The 22,390-nt window shown below is 57.5% G+C and overlaps 1 protein-coding gene across 2 annotated transcripts; it reads left to right on the top strand.

Annotated features, from left to right (window-relative positions):
• Positions 1 to 6,144: 6,144 nt before the first annotated feature.
• TENT4A (terminal nucleotidyltransferase 4A) lies at positions 6,145 to 22,384 on the top strand. Of its 2 annotated transcripts, none has more exons than XM_029941090.1 (12): positions 6,145 to 7,597; positions 8,216 to 8,262; positions 9,139 to 9,259; positions 11,295 to 11,402; positions 12,695 to 12,823; positions 15,066 to 15,279; positions 15,872 to 15,998; positions 16,871 to 16,971; positions 17,445 to 17,617; positions 17,980 to 18,138; positions 20,193 to 20,357; positions 22,008 to 22,384. In XM_029941090.1, exons 1-12 carry the CDS (start codon positions 7,199 to 7,201, stop codon positions 22,197 to 22,199), a joined length of 1,935 nt encoding a protein of 644 aa, XP_029796950.1. In that variant the 5' UTR covers positions 6,145 to 7,198; the 3' UTR covers positions 22,200 to 22,384. The 2 variants fall into 2 exon arrangements, with proteins under 2 accessions (XP_029796950.1, XP_029796949.1); XM_029941089.1 differs by having other exon boundaries at positions 22,005 to 22,384.
• The last annotated feature ends 6 nt before the right edge of the window (positions 22,385 to 22,390 follow it).

The following is a 22,390-nucleotide window of genomic DNA, read 5'->3' as shown; positions in this document are numbered from 1 at the left end:
ACTTTTGAATGGTTTTAAGAAAAGTTGGAGGAGGTGGGGGAGAGGGGAGAATAAATTAATAGTTGGACACAAATTCTAGCATTTTCTGTGCCTTTTCCATTGTAATGGAATGCTAGGGTCTCCCCCCACATTTGGAATGGACCAGGACCGCGGGGGCGGGGGGGTGTTGAAGGTGAACTGGGACACGGGGCTCACGGTACTGATAGAGACCACGGGGACGGGGGAGGGGCCTGGGGACCAGTGTTTAGGGTCTAAGACTTCAGTGAGCCGGGAAAACCCACCCTGGGGACCCTGTGGAGCCCGGCCTGCGTTTAGTGGCACAGGTGCTGATATCTGGGGGCCGTGTCCGAGACGGTGCGTGCATTCATCTGGCGTCCCTCTTCCCCAAGGAAGTGGTGAACAAACCCTCACCTCTGACCACGCTTTCCTTGGAAGAAACCTCGGGATTTAATATCTAGGGGAATAGGCAAACCCGCCCGTGCTTCCTCCCTCCCGGGCCGGCATCTTTAACCATTCGGCGTGCTTCCTGGGCTCCTTTTCTTCCCATGTGTCTTATGTAAAGGACATTTGATCGTTTTCACTTCAGGGCCCCTAGTTCCTTTGTGTCCTTTAGCTGCTGCAGCTCAGCTTCCTGTCGCGTGTGATGAGTACAGAGAAGTCAGCTTTGGGCCACTTGCAGATGGTGCTGGCGATGGGAGGGGGTAGGAGCTGGCTCTGCCTGGGCCTGGGCACCAAGTGCCCTCGGGCAGGTCAGGGCAGGGGACCCTCAACCTGCGGAACCAGCCATCCCTCGCTGGCTTTGATTCAGAGTTAGACTAAGTTGCGAATCTGGCTTTGATTCAGAGTTAGACAAAGTTGCGAATCTGGCTTTGATTCAGAGTTAGACAAAGTTGCGAATCGTGTTAGCCCACCAGCTCAGCTTCTAGAATCAAAGATCCGCCTCCTGCAGTGGTGTCTGCTCCTCAGTAGCTCCAGCAGCTGTGAGATCAGATAGTTGGGTTTGCCAACCGAATAACACATCTCACCCTCTAAGTCAGCTCCCGCGGTTGGGCTTCATGAACCTTCTCAGCAGCCCTATACCAGCTGCTAACACAGACCCTGAAACGTTACTGATCTTCGTACGTGGTACTAAACGCAGAAGTTGGGCACCAACTAGAGATTGAGCAGTCGTTGCCTTTTGGGTGGGGTTGGACTCTTAGAGAAGAGAGCATTCGTAGATGAGAAGGGCCTCCCTTTCCTAAGAACTTTATTTTCTTATATATAGTTGAGTACCCTGGAAAATGATGCTTCAGAAGGCGAGTACTTTCATGATTATGACTGAAATTTACTGAAAACTCTGGTCTCACCACTTCCATCTTTCTTAAAATACCAGTAAGTGTGTCATTCCGGGCTCGCTCATTCGCTGCATGTGAGTATGAGTGTGAGACCTTCCAGGTGGGGTCCGAGCGCACCTGACCTGACCCGGCCGGGCACCTGCCTCCCCATCAGGCCTGCACCCACCTCTCAGAGACACCCCGTCTCTGTGCACTCTGTGTGCACGCACTGCTCACAGCCTCCCTTCCCAAGGCCCCCCTCCCCGCGGCTGCCCCACTGCCCCTGCACTCACTTCGCAGAGACAGAGACACACCGTCTCTGTGCTCTGTGTGCATCGTTGTGCACTGTGTGTGCACGGAGCAGCCGGAAGTGCGCGCTCCCTGGTGGCCCCCAGCAGCGCGTCCACCTGGCTTCTCAGCTTAGGAGGACGCCTGCGTGTGCAGAGGCCCTGGGGTCCGTGCACGGCTCTGGGGCTGGAGCGTGTGCGGGGCAGGTGTTCCCGCCCTGTTCACGTGGGTCTGTGCTGTTACTCTTGTCGCCTCTCCAACTTGTGGTTCCCGTATTTTGTTGGGGCTGTGGTGCCATTGTGTGCAAAAGCTTGACCCATTTGACGTCATTTATGTGGGTCAGAAATATAAACTTCATATAGACAATTTCCTGTAGCGATCAACGGACCCGAAAAAGATGCACCATTGTGAAATGTACCATGAAGGAAGAAAAGTGTTTAATTTTAAATTGATCTGATGCCCATCGATTGAAAACTGCATCCCAGTTTCAGGCGTGCTTGAAGGCTGGGAAAAGCGAGTGCTTCCCAGCGTCGACGGAAGGAGTCTATGCTCAGCTCCCTGATTAGATCAGCGTCTTTGGAAAATGCCGTAATCAGGCACCATTGTTACTAACCTCTTGTTAAGCTGTTAAACCCCAGCTTTGTCAGTGTAACAGTAAGCGTGTGTTTAAATTCTATCAGGAAGGATAATGTTTAGTTTTGACAGACATGACTCTTTTGTCCACGTTTAGCCCTAAGATTTAAAAACATTTATTTTAGGGAGGGTTTGGAAAAGAGAGCCACGACCTATTAGAAGTTGCTTTGTTTTGTTTGTTTTTAACTGGGGTGTAGTTGGCCGGCAGTGTTAGTTTCAGCGGTTCCGTGGGTTCCTCAGGCGTGGCCTCGTCCGTCACCGTGCGTCGTCATTGCGGTGCCGCGGACTTGTTCCCTGTGTGGACTGTTCATCTCCGTGGCGGATTCTGTAATTGGAAGTTTGAGTCTTTTAATCGTCTTCGCTTACGTGCCCATCCCCCCACCGCCCTCCCTTCTGGCAGCCACCGGTGTGTTCGTGTGTTTATGAGTCTACGTCTGGTTTTATGTGTGTGTGTTTTATTTTTTAGATTCTACGTCTACGTGAGGTCACGTGCTGTTTGTCTTTTCCTGACTCACTTCACGTAACATACCCTTCAGGCCCATGCGTGTGGTCACCAATGGCAAGGTGTCACTCTTGTCTGTGGCTGAGTAGTGCTCCGTTGTGTCAGGGTGTCGCATCTCTGCCCATTCATCTGTCAGAGGACACTTGAGCTGCCTCCGTGCCTGTACAGATGGCCCACAGACACCTGAGAAACTGCCCAGCACCACCCATCATCAGGGAAATGCAGCTCGGAACCATGACACCCCTCCACGTGTCAGAATGGCTAGGACCAAAAACACAACTGCTAGCCAGCGTCGGCGCGGACGTGGAGGGAAGGAACCCTGTGCACTGTTGGTGGGAACGTGAATTGGTGCAGCCACTGTGGAAAGCAGAGGGGGGAGGTCCTTAAATGAGTATAGAACCCCCTCTGATCCCGTAATCCCTCTGCCGGGTATTCACCCAAAGAAAGTGAAGACAGCACTTTGCAAAGGTCTGTGCCTCCCCGTGGGTTTTTTGCAGCATTATTTAGAGTAGTGCGTTTTTATCAACTTGGTCTCCAGTTGGAGGGCGTGTGTGCATGTGGTGGAGCCCACAGCTGAGACCGATCCCTGGGGGTCACGTCTGCCTCTGGGGGCTGCCGGGCCCACCACGGGTGAGAGGAGGGAGGATCTGGGTGTGCGACAGAGCCCATGGGTCCAGTCCTGGAAGCCTCGAGAAGCAGCACTGAGTGGGGCTGCCCCTGTGCTCTGTCCGGGGTGCAGTCAGGAAGCCACAGCCAGGGCTGCGGCCGAGATGCACCGGCAGTTGACGCGTGGCTGCTGAGATTTAAATGAAGGCGATCAGAGCTCCGGGTCCTCAGTTGCAGTGTCGCATCCCAGGTGCTCGGTGGCCCCTGCACCACACGGCCTGCGTCTGTCCCCACAGCGAGTCGTGTGCAGTGCAGGCGCTCCCCCTTTCCCGGAGGCGGACTCGCTCCCTGTGCGCCCTTCGCCTGTCCTCAGGGCCTGCGCCGGAAGCCCACTGCCTCATGCGGGGCAGGTGGGAGGCCTGGCTGACTCGATACTCTTCTTTAGGGAATCTATATTGATCGTTAGAAAATGCACAAGGCACAAAGAACATAAAAATCACAGTCTGGTCATTAAAAATGCAGTTGCGTTTTTCCAGTTCACTTTTTAATTTATATGATGAGCACATTCTTGTAAAAAACAAAAACACCTCAAGCAGCATGGAAGTATCTGGAGTAGAAAGTTCTCACGCCAGCCCATCCTGGTTTCCTGGGTGGGAAGCGCTGTGAGCGTCAGCATGTGCGCTCTGAGACCTTTTCCTGGGCTCAGCGTGTCCGGGGGCCAGACGATCGAGCGCAAGCAGGGCTGGGTCCGCTTTAGTCCTGGTGCCAGCACGGGGCTCCTCACCGCTGCCCGCACATCCTCCATGTTCTGAAAGAGTGGACGGCGTCCTCCGGGGGGCCAGGCCCCGGGCCTGCACTGAGCGTGCCCCGCCGGTCCCGGAGGTGGTTCGGGGTCTTAGCCCGGGTGTCCAGAAGCAGAGCGCCCGGGCTCATCCTCCTGATAATCGTCAGCTTACCCGAGAGTGTGCCAGGGCCTGGGCTTCCTGCAGAGTCAGATTCGTCCTGTTTCTGCCCTGTGCGGTTGCCGATTGCTTTTCACTTTGTCTGTCCTCAGCATGTTTTTGGAGAGAAGTTCTTCAGTCTCTGTGCCGTGATAGTCGTCGTTTTGTGGTGGCACGTGGGAAGGCGCTCCGGTCCAAGGCGATGATGGCTCCCTGTGGGTTTTCTCTTCTCGCGTTTGGTTTTTTCCACCTAAAGCGTTCCACCCTGCGTCTGTGTTATGTTTCCAGGTGTGGAACGAGGTAGGACTCCCGCACCGTTGATTTTAGGCTCCTGTCCAGGGCTTGGTTTGGCTACGGAGAACAGAAGGAATGGAGCGTTGGCCGTCCGGTCTGGGTCATGGAGTCGGCCCGCTGCGTCCACCTGCCTGCCCTGTTCCGGACCTGGGCCCTTTCTCGGGGTCACGTGGGCCTCTCTTCCCTTAAGAAACTGCCCGAAGGGCTCTCCCGGCAGCCTCCGCCAGGGCGCGAGGGCCCCTCAGCGTACGGTGGGCAGCCGGCCGCCTCTGCCATGTGAGGCTGGGTCCCAGGGCCTCCCATTAAACAGTCGTAGTGTCCTGCTGGTTTTGAGGCGCCCCCTCTGTGATCCGTTGTAGAGGAGATTTTCCTACGATGGTCCCGGCATAGAAATTTCCATGGACGATTTGGAGACTGCCTGTGTGCTGACCACTGGGCTCTAAGAGATGAGGACCGATCGTGGATGAGGAGACTTCAGCGTGGGCTTACGTAGATGTCGCGTCAGCTCGCAGTGGCCTGGAGGTTGTGACGGGTGAGAGGAGTGGGCCTCCTCCCTTTTGTTGCTGCGCAGACGTGACCCCGCGGACATAAATGACAATGGGCGTAACGGACCCGCGTTGTAGAACGGAGTTCGGGGTGTGTTCAGGATCCGGGGTAACAGGCTAATAGCAGGACGGTGTGGGGTCTGGTGCCTGCAGCTGGGCCTGTGGCTGATGTGACGTGAATGTGGATTGTCGACAGCATGAAATGCAGTTTCTTAACGTGATGAAAACCGCATGTAATGCTAGTTGTGAATAAAATAATTCAAGCTATTTTATTTAGCACTGCTTGGAATGTTAAGTTTGGGTGTATTTCTTGGGGAATGTAAATCTTAAATGACAAGGTCATAAGCAAAGTGTTTATTTAACCAGAACTTGCTTTGAGTCATCTACACATCAGTCAGGTGCTCCAGGAGCAAGCCCAGTTTGGTGCTGGGGATCGGGCAGTGAGTGGGAGTGGGGGGGACGCAGGGGTGCAGGGAGGAGGGAAGGCGTGCGGGGGCAGAGGGGTCCTGGCCCCTCGTCCTGTGGGTCTTTTTTCTTTTTCATGTTTGTTTTTGAGAGAGAGCAAGTGGGGGAAGGGGAGAGGGAGAGAGGGTCAGAGGACCCGAGCTGTCAGCGCAGAGCCCGACGCGGGGCTGGAGCTTGTCAACTGAGATCACGACCTGAGCTGAAGTCGGACGACCCTGCCCTGTGGTTTCTGCCGGACTGCTGCGATTTGACTTCCCAGTCCTTTCGGGTTGGGCAGCTGTCCCCTCCCTGCTTGATCCCTGCCCCTCCTCACCCAGCCCTCGGCGCCTCCCCCCAAGGGAGGGCTCCGCGAGGACCCTGCTGCGAAGGAGCAAGGTGCTGAGGGGACCCTTGGGGTCTGCCCCCGTGTTGTACCGTTCAGAGCGTCCTGTGTGTGTCGGGCCGATGGTGCTGTCACAGCCCACGGCGCCAGGGGTGCCCTGAGTCCCAGAAGGCAGAGCAAAAATACTCTTCTGTCTAATCTTTGTCCCAGCAGTTAGCTGTTAGGCCCAGTTTAATCCCCGTTTCAGGTAGGTGTGCCATTGTGCGTCTTCTTGACGGGACGTGACACTGTGGTCGGGACGCCTGTGTGCCCCCTGGGCGCCGCTCCGTGCTCTGGGAACGTGGGCCTGCCTTGGCCGCGTGGCTCCCCTCTCCTGAAATGGAGCGTGCCGTGGGGTTGGGGATGCTGGGCAGCCCCCTCTCCTGTCCCAAGCCGGTCAGCAGACGTCTGATAAAACGGACCCTGAGTCACACCGATGGTGGCGTCTGTGCAGGTGGCAGCGAGGGTTCCCTCCGTGCCCCTTGCTTGTCCGGCGTGCTGAGGCGCTGGGGGCAGAGGCCTGGGATGCCAGGCGCCGGGGGGGTCATGTCGTCGCTTCAGATGTGCAGCTTAGAAGAAAGGTGATCGTTTCGGTAACTTCTCCCCTGTGGGTACTGACCTGTGGTGACATTTTGGCCCTTTTACCAGATGCGCTCATGGGCCAGGTGTGTGGGGTGTGGCCAGAGCCAAACACGATGCAGTACATGAGGTGATGGGAGGCCCCTTGCCTTTGTGGCTCGGCGCTGGTAGGTCCCGTTGAGACGTGCCGCCTCCTGTCACGGGGGCTGCTCTGCTAGCTGTTGAGCTAACTCAATTATGTTACTGCCGAGCAGATCTTATGTTGTCTTTTCTTTGTTTTGCTGATCAGACTTCGAGCGGAAGCAGGTGAATCTGATTTGTTTCACTTCCCAGGGTTAGATTACCTGCCCCACAAGTTAATCCCCGAAGGTGACCCCAGATGACCCGCTCGCCTCCCATGGTGTAGCGGTGTAGACCCCTGGCCCTGGGAGTGAGCTCCTCGAACCAGGGCCTGCCACAGAATGGGCTCTCCTGGTTTGCGTGGCATGAGGTCTTTGCTGTGGAGAGAGTGCCGCACACTGGCACCGCCCCCGCGTCTGCCTGTGGGCCTCCCGGTTGGTTAGCACCTTTGTTGGGACCCCGAGTGTGGCAGCAAGGGCGGGGGGACTCTGGTGCCTGGGGTGGAGTGGGACCAGGGGCCTGGGTGCCAGGCCGGCCCTGCTTCGTGCTCCATGGATGGGCTTCCCTTGGTGCGGATTGTTCCGGAGGGTTCTGGAGGATTCTGGAGGGCCCCGTGGGGCCCAGTGGAAGCCTCCATGTCCTGGCAGACCTCCCTGCGTCCGCCCGTGGAGCCCAGGCCTGCTGGGCCACCGTCGCCCAGGGGGTTTTCAGTCTGTCCTGGGCTGCCCTGCAACCTGACGGCTGTCGTGAGTCCTGTCAATGGGACCGCAGAGAGCACATGGAGGACTTTGACAGTAATGTGTGTGTTTTCTCTTTTGTCCACCAGACTTCATGAGGAAATAATTGACTTTTATAACTTCATGTCCCCTTGTCCTGAAGAAGCAGCCATGAGACGGGAGGTGGTGAAACGGATCGAAACGGTGGTTAAGGACCTCTGGCCAGCGGCTGATGTGAGTGCCTTCCTACTTCTGTGCGGGGCGTGCTGCCCGGGGGCAGCCCTGGGTGGGGCGGGTGTCATGGGGTGTTTGCTAGAAGTGCCCAGACCCTGCCTTGCACCTTCCGATTCCGAAATCCCATTCTTGCCACATTGTGCCCGAGCCCACGGCGCCCGTCCTGACGTTAGCCTCCGCTCCTGATGGCCGGGGGGCGGAGGGTGCGCGGCGCCCAGTGGGCAAGGGCGGCCCCGCCAGCTCCCTTCCTCTTTGAAGATCACCTGCCACACGCTTCTTCCAACTTCAGCCCCTGCGGCTGAGCCCCACTTCTGTCCCTCAGCTCCCTACGGGTTTGCAAATTGTTGGCCCCTTTGAAAGCAGCTCCGAAAAGTCTTCCGCCGTGAGCACTTGTGGGAAAGGCCAGTGATTGTTTCCTTTCTCAATTTTGAGTTTTAAAGTATTCCTTTTGGGGGGAGCTCTTTAACTTAAGAGGATTTTGTCTGATGTGTTTGCTGCCCCTCCGCCCCCCCAAGTTCAGGCTAGTCTTGCCCCAGGCTAGCAGCGGGGCCTGCGGTGAGAAGGGGGGTCTGACCGCTTGCACAGCCCGTGGTGTAGACGACCACTCTTTTCTTTCAGGTACAGATATTTGGCAGCTTTAGTACGGGCCTCTATCTTCCAACGAGGTGAGTACCAGCCTGCACTGCACGGCCCAGCCGGGCTGACGGCCACGTAGCTGGGCGGGCGGTGTCGGGGTGCGCGGGCGGCTGAAAGCAGGCTCCTCGAACTCAGATGCCAGGCTGGAGGTGTAAGCTGAAGGAGAGACTGCAGCACAGGGGAAACATGGCAGGAAACAAAATTCAATCTAGTATTAGAATCGTTGATTGCATTTTCTGTCTCACACCTGATTTGGGACGTTACAAAAACGCTGGCCGTTAGGAACGTAAAGGTGAGTGGGAGGGCCACGGGAATGGAGCGTGGTAGAAAACATTCTGAAAATTTTGGATCCATTTTTGAAAATTGATCTTCTGTTTCAATGAAGATTCAAGCCGAATTCTGTTTAAGCAGTATTTTGTGAGCATTTTGTATTTGTATTTAATCGAAGAGCATCAAACGAGTTAGCATCCTGGTGTTCAGTATTTCCTCATCAGGAACGGTCTTGATATCCAGATCAGTTTTCAGTGCGTTGTTTCGCTAAAGGCTTATTTTCTCCTAACCTCCTGTTCACAGTAGGAGACTAACAGGGGTATAACCTCAGGATTTGGGGATAGTCCTGGCAGGCCCAGGGGGGCACGGAGCAGATCCTGGGTGCCCAGGAGCCAGAGCAGTGCGGTGTGGGCAGCAGCTTAGCTGGAGGGCCCGGAAACCTCAGAGGAGCGTTCCACTCTCCTCCGTTCCCCAGGGCTGCTGGGAAACTCGGCCCACCTTTTGGCTCTCCACCCCTGCAGTACTGGCATTTCGGGTCTGTTCTCTCCCCCTCGGGGATGTGCTCCGTGGGGGTGGGTGTGGCCCTTGAAGGAGAGGTGAGCCCGCAGTTCACGGTCCCGTGTTCTTCTGTCCAGTGACATCGACTTAGTGGTCTTTGGGAAGTGGGAGCGCCCTCCCCTGCAGCTGCTGGAGCAGGCGCTGCGGAAGCACAACGTGGCCGAGCCGTGCTCCATCAAGGTCCTCGACAAAGCCACGGTAAGCGTGGGCCCCGCGCCCCTGCGCCCCAGCTGTGACTGCCCTATGTCTCCGGCCCACGTGCTCTCCAGGAGTGGCTGCTGCGGTGCTGAGGGCTTGGTGTAAATGTCCGTGTGTTTGTCTCCACTGGCTGGCATCCCCAGCGGGGCACACGCCTCCTGGCCGTCGGAGCCATTGCCCGTTGGGGGACATCACCCGGTGCTCAGCGCTGAGGGCGATGGCCGGCCCACTTGGGTTAGGACGTGTAAGGGACCGATGTGTTCGGGGCTGCCTGTTCTCCCACACGTAGCGCAGTGATTAAAACCTGGCATTCGTTACATGGAAAACGATGACCGTTTGCCAACTTCTCTTTAAGAAACAAGAACCTGCCCATTCCTTCTGTCATTCAAAAACGTAGCTGTAAAAATCTATCTTGGGACCAGTTAGAAGATGGGGATGCTCTGATGAGTGCTCATCAAGTTGTCCCAAGTCCAGGGTCACACGCTGCTCGGGCCCCCGACTCACGGGCCCGCTGTGTGGTGGCTGCCAGAGCCCCCAGCCCTGCCCTCGCGGGCTCTGCCCTTTGTGCCAGGTGTCGGCTCCTCAACGCGAGCAAGCCTGCAGTGGTCGCTGACCAGTGTCCGGTGTGGATGCAGAGGGGCGGAGGAGGGGCGGAGGAGGGCCCTGGGCTGCAGAGCACGTGGGGGACAGACGGCATCCAATAGGTGTTACAGGAGCTGCTGTCCCACACTGTCCCTCTGCTGCCGGGGGAACCGAGCCACACTGGTCCAGCAGCTTCACCTGCACCTTGTCCCGGCTCCGAGGCCGCCTGAGCACGGGGTCTAAGAGGGAAGCTCGTCTGTACTGAGTAACTGAGAAATAAGTGTTGTGGTTTTGTTGCTGATCTCTAGGATCTGTGAGAGTGTATGTATGAGTGTGCGTGCACGCGTGTGTGCATAGTGCATGTGCACGAGTGTGCATGTGAGAGTGCACGTGTGTGTGTGCGAGAGTGTGTGTGTTCGAGAGAGAGCGTGTGCGGGGGGGAGCAGGCGAGCAGCAGGGGCGGGTTTGGGAGCTCGGCCCCCGAGTGCAGAGAAAGGCACGCCCAGTGGTGACGGGGAGCCGAGCCGGGATTGTCCGTGAGGCACTGACTGTTGTGGACACACGGCTCCTTCTGAAACACTCTCGGAAAGTTCTGTGGGAAGGCGTTTTGCCGCTGTCCCTGGGCCGCACCCGCTGTAGCCCGGCCACCACTGCTGGCCCGTCCCTGGAGCGGTGTGCACCCTGTGTCCAGACCTTGAATTAGGCCCGTTGTTCCGGCAGGGAGAGTGGTTTCTCCATCCTCCCAGGCCCCTCTTGTCCTGGAGGAAGCCGGGGTGCGGTGGGGACCACGGGGGGTGCGGGCTGCCGGGCTGCCTGGGGGGCCTTGATGAGGCAGGTTTTGAGCACCTTGTGGTGACAGGTCTTCATGATGAAAACATTTCCACTGTAGCTTCCTAACCCTCTGGGTTTTCAGGGAAGTGGTTTTTTGTGTTTCACGTCTTCTGCTTTTTTGTTTTGGTTTGGCTTTCTAGTTCATTTGTCTTAGTGAAAACCCAAAGTAGAATTGTTTGGAGAAACATCAGCAGAAAATGTAATTTAGAAGCTGGCTTTGGAGTTACATTGTGTTGGCAGAAACTCTCGCTCACATGGTCTGGGGACCTGGAGCCTCTCTCCACCACCAGGCGCCCCTGGGGGACAGGGACCCAGGCACCTTCTGGAGGAGCCCCGGCTTTCCCACGGGGAGGGGCCGTGACTGATGCTAAGTCCAGCCCTCCTGGCCGGGCCGAGGTGGGCCCACCGGGGTGGGGGAGGGTCTGGGGCTCCAGGGACCAGGGAGGTCGGGGTTGATGCTGCAACGTCTCCTTTCTTCTTCAAAGCCTGGGATTCATGGTCTCTCAGCCCATTTGTGAGCTAGAGAAGAAAACCCCTCTGTACAGGCTCGGGAAGATTTTGATGTTGAACTGTGGTAAATGTTGGCCAGTAAAACATGGCTTTTTAAACATTAAATCTGCAGGTTCCGATAATAAAGCTCACAGACCAGGAGACTGAAGTCAAAGTCGACATCAGCTTTAACATGGAGACCGGGGTCCGGGCAGCGGAGCTCATCAAGAATTACATGAAGGTGCTGTCGTTCGTGTCCATGCTGTGCAAATGGGACTTGTCTCCTTGGTGTCTCGCTGTAAACCCGTGCTCATCTCTCATGACCAGGGCGATGCAGAGGAATTATCTGTTTTCAGTGTTGTTTCTAGAGATGCTTCGAAATTACATAGCTGTTCTGTAGATGGTTACTCTCCTGGCTGACTGGAAGTTGAGTGTTTAGAGAGCTTGGTTAAAGTGTTCTTTCTCATTATTAGTTTTTTTTTTCATTTTTAAAACATTTCTTTACATTTATTTTATATCTGAGAGAGCACAAGTGGAGGAGGGGCAGAGAGAGAGGAAGACACAGAATCTGAAGCAGGCTCCAGGCTCGGAGCTAGCTGTCAGCACAGAGCCCGATGGGGGCTTGAACCCACGAACCGTGAGATCGTGACCTGAGCTGAGGCCGGATGCTCAACCGACTGAGCCCCCCGGGCGCCCCTGTTCTTTCTCGTTGTTACAAAATGACCGTCCCAGGGGCTCAGGCTCGATCGGCAAGGGCCGTTGACGGGAGGTGGCGTGCATCTGGCAGTAGGCTCACTCCGGGTCGTCTCGGTGCCCGGGGGTGGGGCAGCGACTCAGTCACTGAGCTGACGGGGGTGTGGTCTCTCCCTCCTGCCCCAGGGGAGCGGCGGAGCCCCTGGCAGAGGCACCCCCAGCGTCGCTGTCTGGGCACTGCCGCCTCCGCAGGCCCTGGGACCTCGCGCCTTCCGTTTTCCCCTTTCCGCTGTTGCAGCAGAACATGAAACACAGCAGCTTCCTCTTCCCCCTGCACCCCTTCTCCGGGCTCTGCATTTCCTGGTTCCCTTCATCCATGGTTGTCTGTCCTCCCGACTCACGAGCTCATGTCCTCTCTGGGTGCCCGGGTGGTGTTTCCAGGTTCTTCCCGGCCCACTGCCCTGTGCCCGCCTATCCTCCTGGCCCCCCAACCAGCACCTGTCCCAGGGCAAGGCAGGCCGTGGGAAATCATTCGGGGAGCACTCACTCTTCCTCTCTGACCTCCTTTTCGGAGAGTGTTCGTGCAAGTGTCCCCACCTCGTCCCTGCACAGCCGTGACCTGGGGTTGGCTCCCTGTGGGGCCGCAGGGGTGTCCTTAAGCCCCTCGCAGAATGAATTCTTAGGCCCTAAAATTTGAGGATGATGGGCCCAGAGCCTTCCAAGGCAAGAGGATTGCATATGCTTGCTCTCTACCGGGTGAAATTCGCTCTGTGAGAAATCTTTAATGTATATTAAGCGACCAACATTTGTTTTTTCTTTTTCTGTGTTTGGAATTTACAGAAATACTCGCTGCTGCCGTACTTGATTTTAGTGCTGAAGCAGTTCCTCTTGCAGAGGGACCTGAACGAGGTTTTTACAGGCGGAATCAGCTCATACAGCCTCATTTTAATGGCCATTAGCTTCCTGCAGGTAAGTGCGCGTCCTCTCACGAGACCTTGACACTGAGACTCCGGCGGAGGAGCGTCTGCCCTGATGCTCCGAAGCCCCTGCTCCGCACGCTCCCGCGGTCCTCGCCGCCCTGGACCCTTGTTTCCATGTGGGAGATGTGGACTTCTGGTTGTCCTGATACAAAAATTTTGATGAATGCTGCTTTCCTTTTCCTCCTTCCGAGCTTATTTTACAGGTGACGGAGCTGCTGGAGGCAGGGCTGGCAGGGCTGGTCGGGTCATTCCGGCGCCCGCTGGTCTGGACTTCAGGGCACCGCACCCGTGGACACTCTCCTGCCTCCATAGACCATAAAAAGCTGATTTTCATGGCTACTGAGTGTGATTTACAGAAAATTTGTCTCAGAAAGAAAATTGGGTACCATATATAATTTTTAAAAAGTTACTGAAAAGCGAGCCTTCTCAGATTGACAAGATGTAAATATTTTGTCTTAAACTTCATATTGCCCTTGTTCTGTACCTTGGAGCAGTCTGTCAGTAGAAGACCTCCCCGAGTGTTCGGTGCTGGCACTTGTTCACATATAAAATCGTTTCTGAGTGAACGGAGACCTTCATTACCCCATTTATATTTTCGGGGAGGATCCTCTGTTCTTCACGCAAACCTCCCGTGTGTAGTTAGCTCTGCCAGGCTGTTCCTCCATGTTCGTCATTAAGGTTTGTGCTGGTGGTTGTGCTGAGGGTCCTGTATCCAAGATTTGGCCCTTTCTCTCCTTTTCGTTAGTGCTGATGGAGGTCACGGCCACATCACCTTTCCTTACTCCGGCCCATGGCGCGTCTCTGCCAGAGGTGCGCTAAGCAGCGAGACCCCGGGGTTCCCCGCGATATTCTTCCAGTGGCTCAGTTTGTTCACGCTGCTGTGCCTTCCCCTTCGGCCCCGGTGAGGCTGCCCTTGGAGCCGTTCTTTCTGTCGCTGTGAACCAAGTACAGCCTACCGCTCCGAGTCCCTCCCGCTTTCCGGATTGGAACTGTGTCAGTGACCCCCGTGTCGTGGCTGCTATTTGTTTTTATGGTGCCGGGCGCTGGGCTTGGTGGGGTCGTGGGCACAGGCCCGTGACCCCGCAGATGGCCTGGGGTTGCCACGGCCCTCCATACCCCTTGGCGCCTGCTGCCTCCTGCCACGAGTCCGGGCCGACAGCAGCGTCCGGTCCATTTTGTGGCCCCCGGCCCTGCACGGGGTGGCTCTTAGGCCCTGGATTTTGACTGGAAGGAAAGCAGAGAGGAAGAGAGAAAGAGGGAGGGGATGGTAAGAGTGGGAGCCCTTACCCATTGGCACGTCGGGTGCTCAGACATTCTCTGAGCCCCGGAAATAGCTGGAAGCGCCGGGAGCCTATCCTCGGGGACTTGCATGAGGTGTCAGGATTGGTGGGTCTCCCCCGGACCTGGCCGCCCTCCAGTGTCCTACAGGGGCCCTGGCCTTGCGTGCCGGCCGCGCCCCAGGGGCGGTTAGCAAGGCTGACTGGCTGCGTGTCTGATTAAGCTGTTGTAATTAATTTGACTATAAATGGCCACATATGGCTCTGGCTGTCACTGTGGGTGGCGCAGGCCTGCATCACGAGACTCTGAAAGCGGGAGGGTGTCCATAGACTGTGTCCCGGGTTCAGAGCAAGCCATCACCCGCCGAAAGAAAGCGTGGTGCCAAACCGAGGCTGGCACTAATCCGTGGGACGAGCAGGGATGTAAATTTGGTGTCAATATTATGACACAGTACTAATCACCTGTACACAGTTAAAATTAATCTTTTCACATCCTGGTTTTTTCGGCACACTGTGACACTCTCCGGTCTGACAGCGCCCTCTAGGGGTTGTGTTCCGGAAATACGGAATTAAGGTTAGGATCAGTAACCTTGCATTCACCCTCGAGAGGGCTCCACGTTGTGGAGAAGACATGTAGGTATTTATCGGTATTGCTAACCTGTAGCCAGTCACATGTCTGTGTCAGTATGGATTATGAATTTTGGAGAATCAAACTGATAAGAATGGAGATTAGAAGGTTTTATTTCTTCCGAACTCCCTGCGTGGACGAAGGCTCTCCCGGCCCGGTCAGGGCCTCCCCTCTGCCGCTCTGAGGGTCCTCTCGGAGCTGGGGAGAGAGCCTGTGCCACTGAGGGCGTTCGCTTCCTCGGAGACCCCCTGGGTCTAGGACTTGATTTCGTGCAGCCTTTTTAGAAAGTGACTTGAATCCAAATTGTGGCTCTGTTGCTTTTGCAGTTGCATCCAAGAATTGATGCCCGGAGAGCTGATGAAAACCTTGGAATGCTTCTTGTAGAATTTTTTGAACTCTACGGAAGGAATTTTAATTACTTGAAAACTGGTATTAGAATAAAAGAAGGAGGTGCCTATATCGCCAAAGAAGAGATCATGAAAGCCATGACCAGCGGGTACAGACCATCGATGCTGTGCATTGAAGACCCTCTGCTGCCTGGTAAGGGGCTTGCTCGGGGCTGGCCGCCCCTCTGGGGCGGGATAGGAGCGGGGTGTGGGAGGGGGCGTGTCTCCAGCCCCTGCCTCCAGGAGCGCTCTCGGGGTTCCAGAGAGTTAACAGGGGCGCCTTCAGAATTCCTTCTTCAGTGCTTCTAACGCTTACAAAATTAGAGTTTTGTTTACTTTCCGTGATTAGCCAGAGAAATGTAACAAGTGAAAATTAAGAAAAGCGCATTTTTTTCTGATTGGGAGAGCGTACACATCCACCATAGAGCCGGCTGCCTGCCTCGTGCGCGCCTGGTCAGCACTGCCGTGGTCGGGTCACGGTCGCTGCCTTGGCTCTCTGGTGTCTTTGCCGCCTGGGGGGGCCACCTGGCTTTCTCCTGCCCGGTCACCCCGTCTCTGATGGCGTCTCCCGGATTGTCTCCCGTGAACCTCGGGAGGTGGGCACGGGCGGCAGTGGCCGGCCCAGCCCTGCGGGAGCAGGCCTGGAAGTGGGCGCGCCCGCCTCAGAGTAACGCCAGGAGAAGACCGGAGCCGTCTGGTAGCGGGCCGAGGGCTGGGCGGGGTCTGACCGCTGCTGTCTCTTCCAGGAAATGACGTGGGCCGCAGCTCCTACGGGGCCATGCAGGTGAAGCAGGTTTTTGACTACGCCTACATTGTTCTCAGTCATGCTGTGTCGCCCCTCGCGAGGTCCTATCCAAACAGAGACTCTGAAAGGTAACACACATGCCCCGTCGCTGTCCTGGGCTCACCCCTCCTGCCCCCCCGCGGTGTGGCGGTACCGCCCCCGTCACTGCACCCATGACGCTGTTGGTGGATGTGCCACTGCGTTGTGGTAGGACGTGAAACTATCGACCAGGAAGACCCTGTGGGAGGTCGGGGTGGCCACGTTCCATGTGTCCGTGGCTCGGCCCTGGAACTTTCTTGTTTGGGGATTTGGCAGTTTCTTCAGGGTGTTCTGTTTGGGGGAAGTGATTTCTGGCTTTTTAAAACTTGGGAGTGTGACGCGTTCTCTGGAGGCCGGGTTCAGAATGCACGTCCTGAGTTCTTATGTGCGTCCGGCTCCGCAGGCCCCAGCCCCCACCCCGCTGCACGCCCGTCCCTCCTCCGTTCCAGAGGACCCGTACTGCCTGTGAGACGGGCCTGCGGGGGCCAGGGGGCGGAGGGACTGAGGGGCTGGTGGGAAGGGAGAACAATGAGGTGGTGGCAAGTGGGTTCATTGAAACTGGGCCAGAAGCGGGTTGGAGCCCCGGCACTTATGGTGATGGGCCCTTCGTGGGTTTTGTGCCTCTGTCCGCTCACGGTGCTGTCCGGCAGCGTGTCGGGCCCGGGGCTGGGAGTCCTGGCACCGGCCGGTAGCGGTAGGCCCTGGACGTCTACATGAGCGAGCCCTCTGTTTCTGTGCCATGATCTCAAAGCACGTTTGGGCTCAAATATCAGAAATCGAATATATTTTGTAAAATTATTTTAGGTTTTTTCTGTCTTTACTTGAGCAAAGGGACACGTTGTTAAGAATAGAGACTAGCCATGGGAAGGGCTGGTGGGCTCCCCCCACTGCGCCCCACGCTGACACCCGCGTGTCCCCGCAGCACCCTGGGAAGGATCATCAAGGTCACTCAGGAGGTGATCGACTACCGGCGGTGGATCAAGGAGAAGTGGGGCGGCAAGGCCCCGCCCGCGCCGGAGCCTGGTGAGACCCGTTCGCGCCCCGCTCCGCGCGGCCGCGCCTCCCCGTCCCTCGGGGGGGCCTGTCGGGCCGAGGAGGCGCCTCACACTCTGTGATGTACGTTAGGCCCCTGGACGCAGGTGCTGCTGCACGTGGGCTTTCTCTAGAGTCTCTTCTAGTAACTGCGTTAAAAACGGGGAAAGAAACAGGTGGAGTTCGTTTGCACGTGTTATTCAACCTAGCGTTGAGAATCTTACCATTTCAACATGGGATGAGTGGAAATGCGTTTGAGAGACTTTACCCCCTCCTCAGACACGGGCTCCGTGTTCAGATTTCATAAGGTTTACAGCTGACAGTTGTTTGCATCCAGCTTGTTCTAAATGTGTTTGAAGGTTTTCCAGTGCGGAAACCTATGGTTCCAGAAGTGACTTGAACAGACCAGGAGCGGAGCTGGCCTGGCTCCGCGGGTCACTCAGTGAGGCCGTGTTTCCCCCCAGACAACAGGATTAAGGTAAAGGAGCGAGTGGGCGCGTGCGACGGGGACCCGCCGCAGCGCCGGGAGCCCGAGCCGCCCTGCAGCCAGCGCCTGACCCTGTCCCTGCCCAGCCCGCAGCTGCTGTCCTCAGGCTCCTCCACCTCCTCCGTGTCCTCGCTCTCGGGGAGCGACATCGTGAGTGTGCCGGCGGGGGGCTTAAACCCTCCCGCCTGGTGGTTTCTGCCCCTTCCGTGGGGGGGGGGGTGGGGGCACCCCAAGGCTGCACCAACGGGGGCCCACTCTGCCCACAGTCTGGGGCCCGTCTCTGGTCCTCGGGAGCAGGCGGGCCGTCCACGCACACTGTGCGGACGCCATCGAATAGTTCTTTAAAGGCTTGTTTGGAGACAACACGTGAGGCGAGGGGCCTCCCCTGTGCGGCCTGCACGCTGCCCCGCCGGAGGCGCCTGGAGGGAACGGCGGGCAGCCTGGCGATCCTGGTGGGCAGCCGGCGGGGCAGCGTGCCCGTCTACACCTCGGCCTGTTGTCTCCGCTCACAGGATTCGGACACGCCGCCCTGCACAACGCCCAGCGTCTACCAGTTCAGCCTGCAGGCGCCGGCCCCCCTGCTGGCCGGCCTGCCCACCGCCCCTCCCGTGCCAGGTGGCAAAGCTCAGGCCGCTGCCTCCAGGACGCTGGTCATGGCGACCACCACTCAGGTGCGTGGCTGCTGGCGCCCTTCCTGGGTCGGCCCTGGGGCTGTCCGGGACTCCTGAGTTCCAAGCAACTTCCAAGGTCTTCGGAGGCGCGTTTCTGCCTTGTGGGAAACCCTGGTCTTCTGCAGCTCGATGGCACGTGATGTGTGTCATTCTGTAAGAGACAGTGGCCGTGCGGGTATGGTCTGCGACCCAGACAGGGCTCTCGACAGGGTGCGGGCCGACCGTCCGTCTGCAGAGGACGTTGAGCGCCCAGGACACTGCTGTCATCGGTGACACTTGGGGTCTGGTGCTGTCCCTGGCGGCCAGGCTCCATACTCACACTCTTTAAAAGTTTTAGCATAAACTTCGACATTTTCATGTTCTTCATTAGGCAGTGTATATAGGTTTTCTTCTATTAAAATACGTCCTCTGTTTAAATTTGCACAAAATGAGAAGTCTGAAAGATAACTCCAGAAAGCATCAAATTTGGCGGCTCTTCCTCGTTACACGCGGCTGCATGGGTGCGGGGGCCCAGTGCTCAGCCTCGCCCCTCCTCTCAGGAAGGGTCCTGCCTACAGTGCGGTCGTGCAGGGAACGGAGGGGGACGTGGTCGTGGGCTGGCTTCTGTGTCGCTTGGCACTCCACCCCGGGGGCGTCCTCACGGGACGTGCCCCAGACCTCAGGCGAGGGCAGCATGTCTGTGACCTGAGGGGGCCGCCGCGGCAGGCGGTCGGGCCCCCGGGACTCCTGTGCAAGGCTTTAGAGCTGAGGCCATCACCTGTTCTGTGAAGGGAAGTCCTGGGGGCGCCTGGGGGGCTCCGTCGGTTAAACGTCTGACTCTTGATTTCGGCTCAGGTCATGATCTCACGGTTCCTGAGTTGGACCCCACATCAGGTTCCATGCTGTTCGTGCGGAACCTGCTGGGGATTCTCTCTCTCCCTCTCGCTGGCCTTCCCATTTGTCCTCTCTTAAGTAACTTAAAAGATTTTTAAAGCCAAAAAAATTTTTTCTGCCACAAACTTTGGACTTGGTAGTGGTCACGGTGTCCCTGGATCCGTCATCGGGTCTGATCTTGCTGAGACCCCAGGTGCCCTGAAGGCCAGTGCGGCCTGCCAATGCCATGCGTGTGGTTTCAGGGGGAGGTCCAGGAATGTTTGGCAGGAGGGAGTCCACAGGCCAGGTGCAGGCGCCGGGGTCTCCTGGCACTTGTACCAACAGGCATGAGGCTGGAGCTGAGGTCCTTCAGGTAACCAAGGCTTGAGGGCCCACTTCCTCATTTCTTCCTGGACTGGAGACACTCCTGCCGGCGAGTAACCGAGGAGCGCGGTCCCCTGCAGCGGCTCACGCACGGTCTCCATGGGGCGCCTCCTGCTCAGGACGAGCATCCAGCTCCTGGAGGGGGCAGACCCCCTCTGCGGGGAGGGCTGGGCGCTTGGCGGAGCAGCAGGAGGGGCCGCCGCCTGTGCCCGGTGCCCAGGAGGGGCCGCCGCCTGTGCCCGGTGCCCCTGTCTCCCTGTGGCTGCTGGTGTCACACCTCAGGGCGCCACCCAGGAGATCCCTGTGGCTTGTCCCAGGCACTGTCCCAGGGGTCTTCGGGGCACACGTAGGAATCTGTAATGTGAGCAGTGCCATTCTCACCGGCCCTCTGTGCAGAAATAGAAGTCCAGGGGCTGGAGGGGCCGGAGGAGGCGGGGAGGGGCCAGCCTTCCCGGCACCCCCCCGCCAGCGCGTGGGCCTCCAGTCCAGCGCTTCAGCCCTTCCCAGAGATGCAAGGGACGGCTGTTACTCTGATGACTAGTTTGGTAAATTATTTGGTCTTCAAGGAATCATAAAACCTTACGACTTGGTTTACTGGGCGTACTTCCTGTTGGAATTGCTGTTTCAGAGTGTCACATCCTCTTGAGGCAAAACAAAACCTCGTCAGGTTGTAGGAAAACACAGATGACGTGCATGAGTCTGTTTGCAAATGCTGTTCCAGGGCAGCGCCCTCCCTCCTGGGGCTCCGCGTGACAGCTGGGACCGTGACCGCTGTGGGCTTGCTGCCTCACTAGTGTCTCTGCTCGTTCTGTCCCCAGACCAGGTTTACGATACCTCCACCGGCCCTCGGCGTGGCCCCTGTGGCCTGCAGGCAGGTTGGCGTCGAAGGAACTCCAGCGTTGAAAGCTGTTCAGCACATGTCTTCCCCGGCCATTCCGTCCACGTCCCCCAACCCGCTCTCAAGTCCTCACCTGTATCACAAGGTACGGCTGCACCCAGGCCGGCCCGGCGCCCGCCGACACGGGTCCGTGACGGGCTGGGGCTCCTTGCTCTCTTCACAGAGATGCTCGTTGTTGTTTACTTATTTTTATTCTGTTTTTTGGTTTGATTATTTTGAGAGCTGGAGAGAGAGCGAGCGTGCGCATGAGTGGGGGAGGGTCCGAGAGAGAGGGAGACCCAGAATCTGGAGGCTCCAGGCTCTGACCTGTCAGCACAGAACCCGATGTGGGGCTCCAACCTATGAATCGTGAGATCATGACCTGAGCAAAGTTAGATGCTTAAACGGCCCCACAGAGACATTCTTTAAAATGGAATTGTTTTCTGATCATTCAGCTTCATATTTGCTTTTTCTTTGTAATGAAAGAAAAATATTAAGATGTTTTCAAATGTAATATAGTTTAAGCATCTCTCTTAATTGATTGAACTTGTTACATAAAACTGAAGTTGGAAATAAGGTTCAGAGCGAAGAGTATCGTGTTTTCACGTTTATCTGTTAGTTTATATGCGAAATACATCGGATGTCGGGCGGCCAGGGGCACAGCCCAGAGCAGGTGTGAGTGTGATCCCACCCCCGCTGTGCGCGCGCCCGGGGTGGAGAGGGCTGGGCTGTGCTGGGGGCCCGTGTAAGGACGCACGTCCCTCCCCCACGGCTTCTCCACATGCCGCACGGGAGGCACTTGGGTGGTGGGAAGACAGGCCAGCGTTGACGTCCTGTGCGCTTGAAGCGGGAGTGTTTCCGAGATCAGGCGTCGGCCCGCAGGAAGGAAGGTGCCGTGTCCCCCGCGAGTGTCCCCTGGCGCCAAGGACCCGGGGGCACTCCCCTCACTCGTTCCCGTCAGTTCCTCTGATGCGTATCTCATCGCGTTTTGCCAGCGAGTTTTTGATGCTTCAGGTCGGGCTCTTCCAAGCTATGCCATTAAGTACCCATCGTTTCTTAATTTGAGGCTGAGTAACAGCCTCTTCCTTCCTCGGTTTCCCTATCCTGTCATGAGGGGTGTTCACGGCACCCCCAAGGGCATCGTGCTGCTAGAAACACTCAGGGTGAAGTGAGGCCCTTGAGAAGGGGAAGCACCTTCATGAATCGCCCGCTGGCCCTCCTCCCCGGCTCACTCCTGACAGAGGCTCGGTCTTCTGTCCTCTGTTCTGCCTGGAGCTTCAGGTGTAGGAGCTCAGGCACCTGCCACAGCGGGTCCAGTGTCACTCCCCGAGGCCTGGCGCCCCCAGCCTGCTGTGCACGGAGCTCATGCACGTTCTCAGGAATGTCAGGGCCTGCGCGGAGGAAGGAGAACGAGGGACCCCCTTAGTTCTGTGGACACACGGGACTAGTGAGCAGTGCGATGCTAACGTCTTCGGGTGTGAACATGTGTGGTGTGACCTGGCGTCCAGCCCCTGGCCTGGGTGGGTCCCCAAGTGGGAGTGGTGCCGTAGGCTTCATAGGCGGTTGCCCGCGGTGACCAGGAAGAGGTGGCTTTCCCTCAGCGCTTCCACATTTACTGTCCCGGGGACACTGCCGGTGCAGGGGGCCAGGACTGCGCGGGGCCTGTGTCCCCCGGTGTCCAGCAGGGGGGTGGGGGAGGAGGCTCTGGTGTCCCCGGGGCGGCCTCTGACCTTGCTGTCCTCTCTCTCTCCAGCAGCACAGCGGCATGAAGCTATCCATGAAAGGGTCGCACAGCCACGGCCAGGCCGGCGCGTGCGGCCCCGTGGGCAGCGGAGGCGTGCGGCCCCCCGTGGGCAGCCGGGGCCACCACCAGTACAACCGCACCGGCTGGAGGAGGAAAAAACACACACACACGAGGGACAGCCTGCCTGTCAGTCTGAGCAGATAATAGCCCGCGACGGCGCCTCCCGGCCCCCGCTCTCCACGGACTCACGCCGGGTGGCCTGGCGCCCGGCCAGGAACTGAGACCAGCACCCCGCACGCCGGCCGGGGCCCCCGGAGCGCCCACCGCTGATCACTCTGCATGTTCCTCGTGTGGTGGTCACGTCCATCTTCCAGAACAGCTCCCTGTGCTCATCT

The sequence above is a fragment of the Suricata suricatta genome, chromosome 6 (assembly GCF_006229205.1).
Source record: "Suricata suricatta isolate VVHF042 chromosome 6, meerkat_22Aug2017_6uvM2_HiC, whole genome shotgun sequence".
Lineage (NCBI taxonomy): Eukaryota > Metazoa > Chordata > Mammalia > Carnivora > Herpestidae > Suricata > Suricata suricatta.
Note: the sequence above shows the minus strand (reverse complement) of the source record. Positions and strands in the feature narration are given on the sequence as shown.

What these genes read in the sequence shown, in the direction of transcription:
- TENT4A (XM_029941089.1), top strand. Translation starts at nt 7,199, where the DNA reads ATGGATGGGCTTCCCTTGGTGCGGATTGTTCCGGAGGGTTCTGGAGGA. An exon ending in AGGTCCTCGACAAAGCCACG is followed by an intron (nt 9,260 to 11,294) that starts GTAAGCGTGGGC and finishes TTAAATCTGCAG; the next exon opens with GTTCCGATAATAAAGCTCAC. An exon ending in CGCTCTCGGGGAGCGACATC is followed by an intron (nt 17,618 to 17,979) that starts GTGAGTGTGCCG and finishes CTCCGCTCACAG; the next exon opens with GATTCGGACACGCCGCCCTG.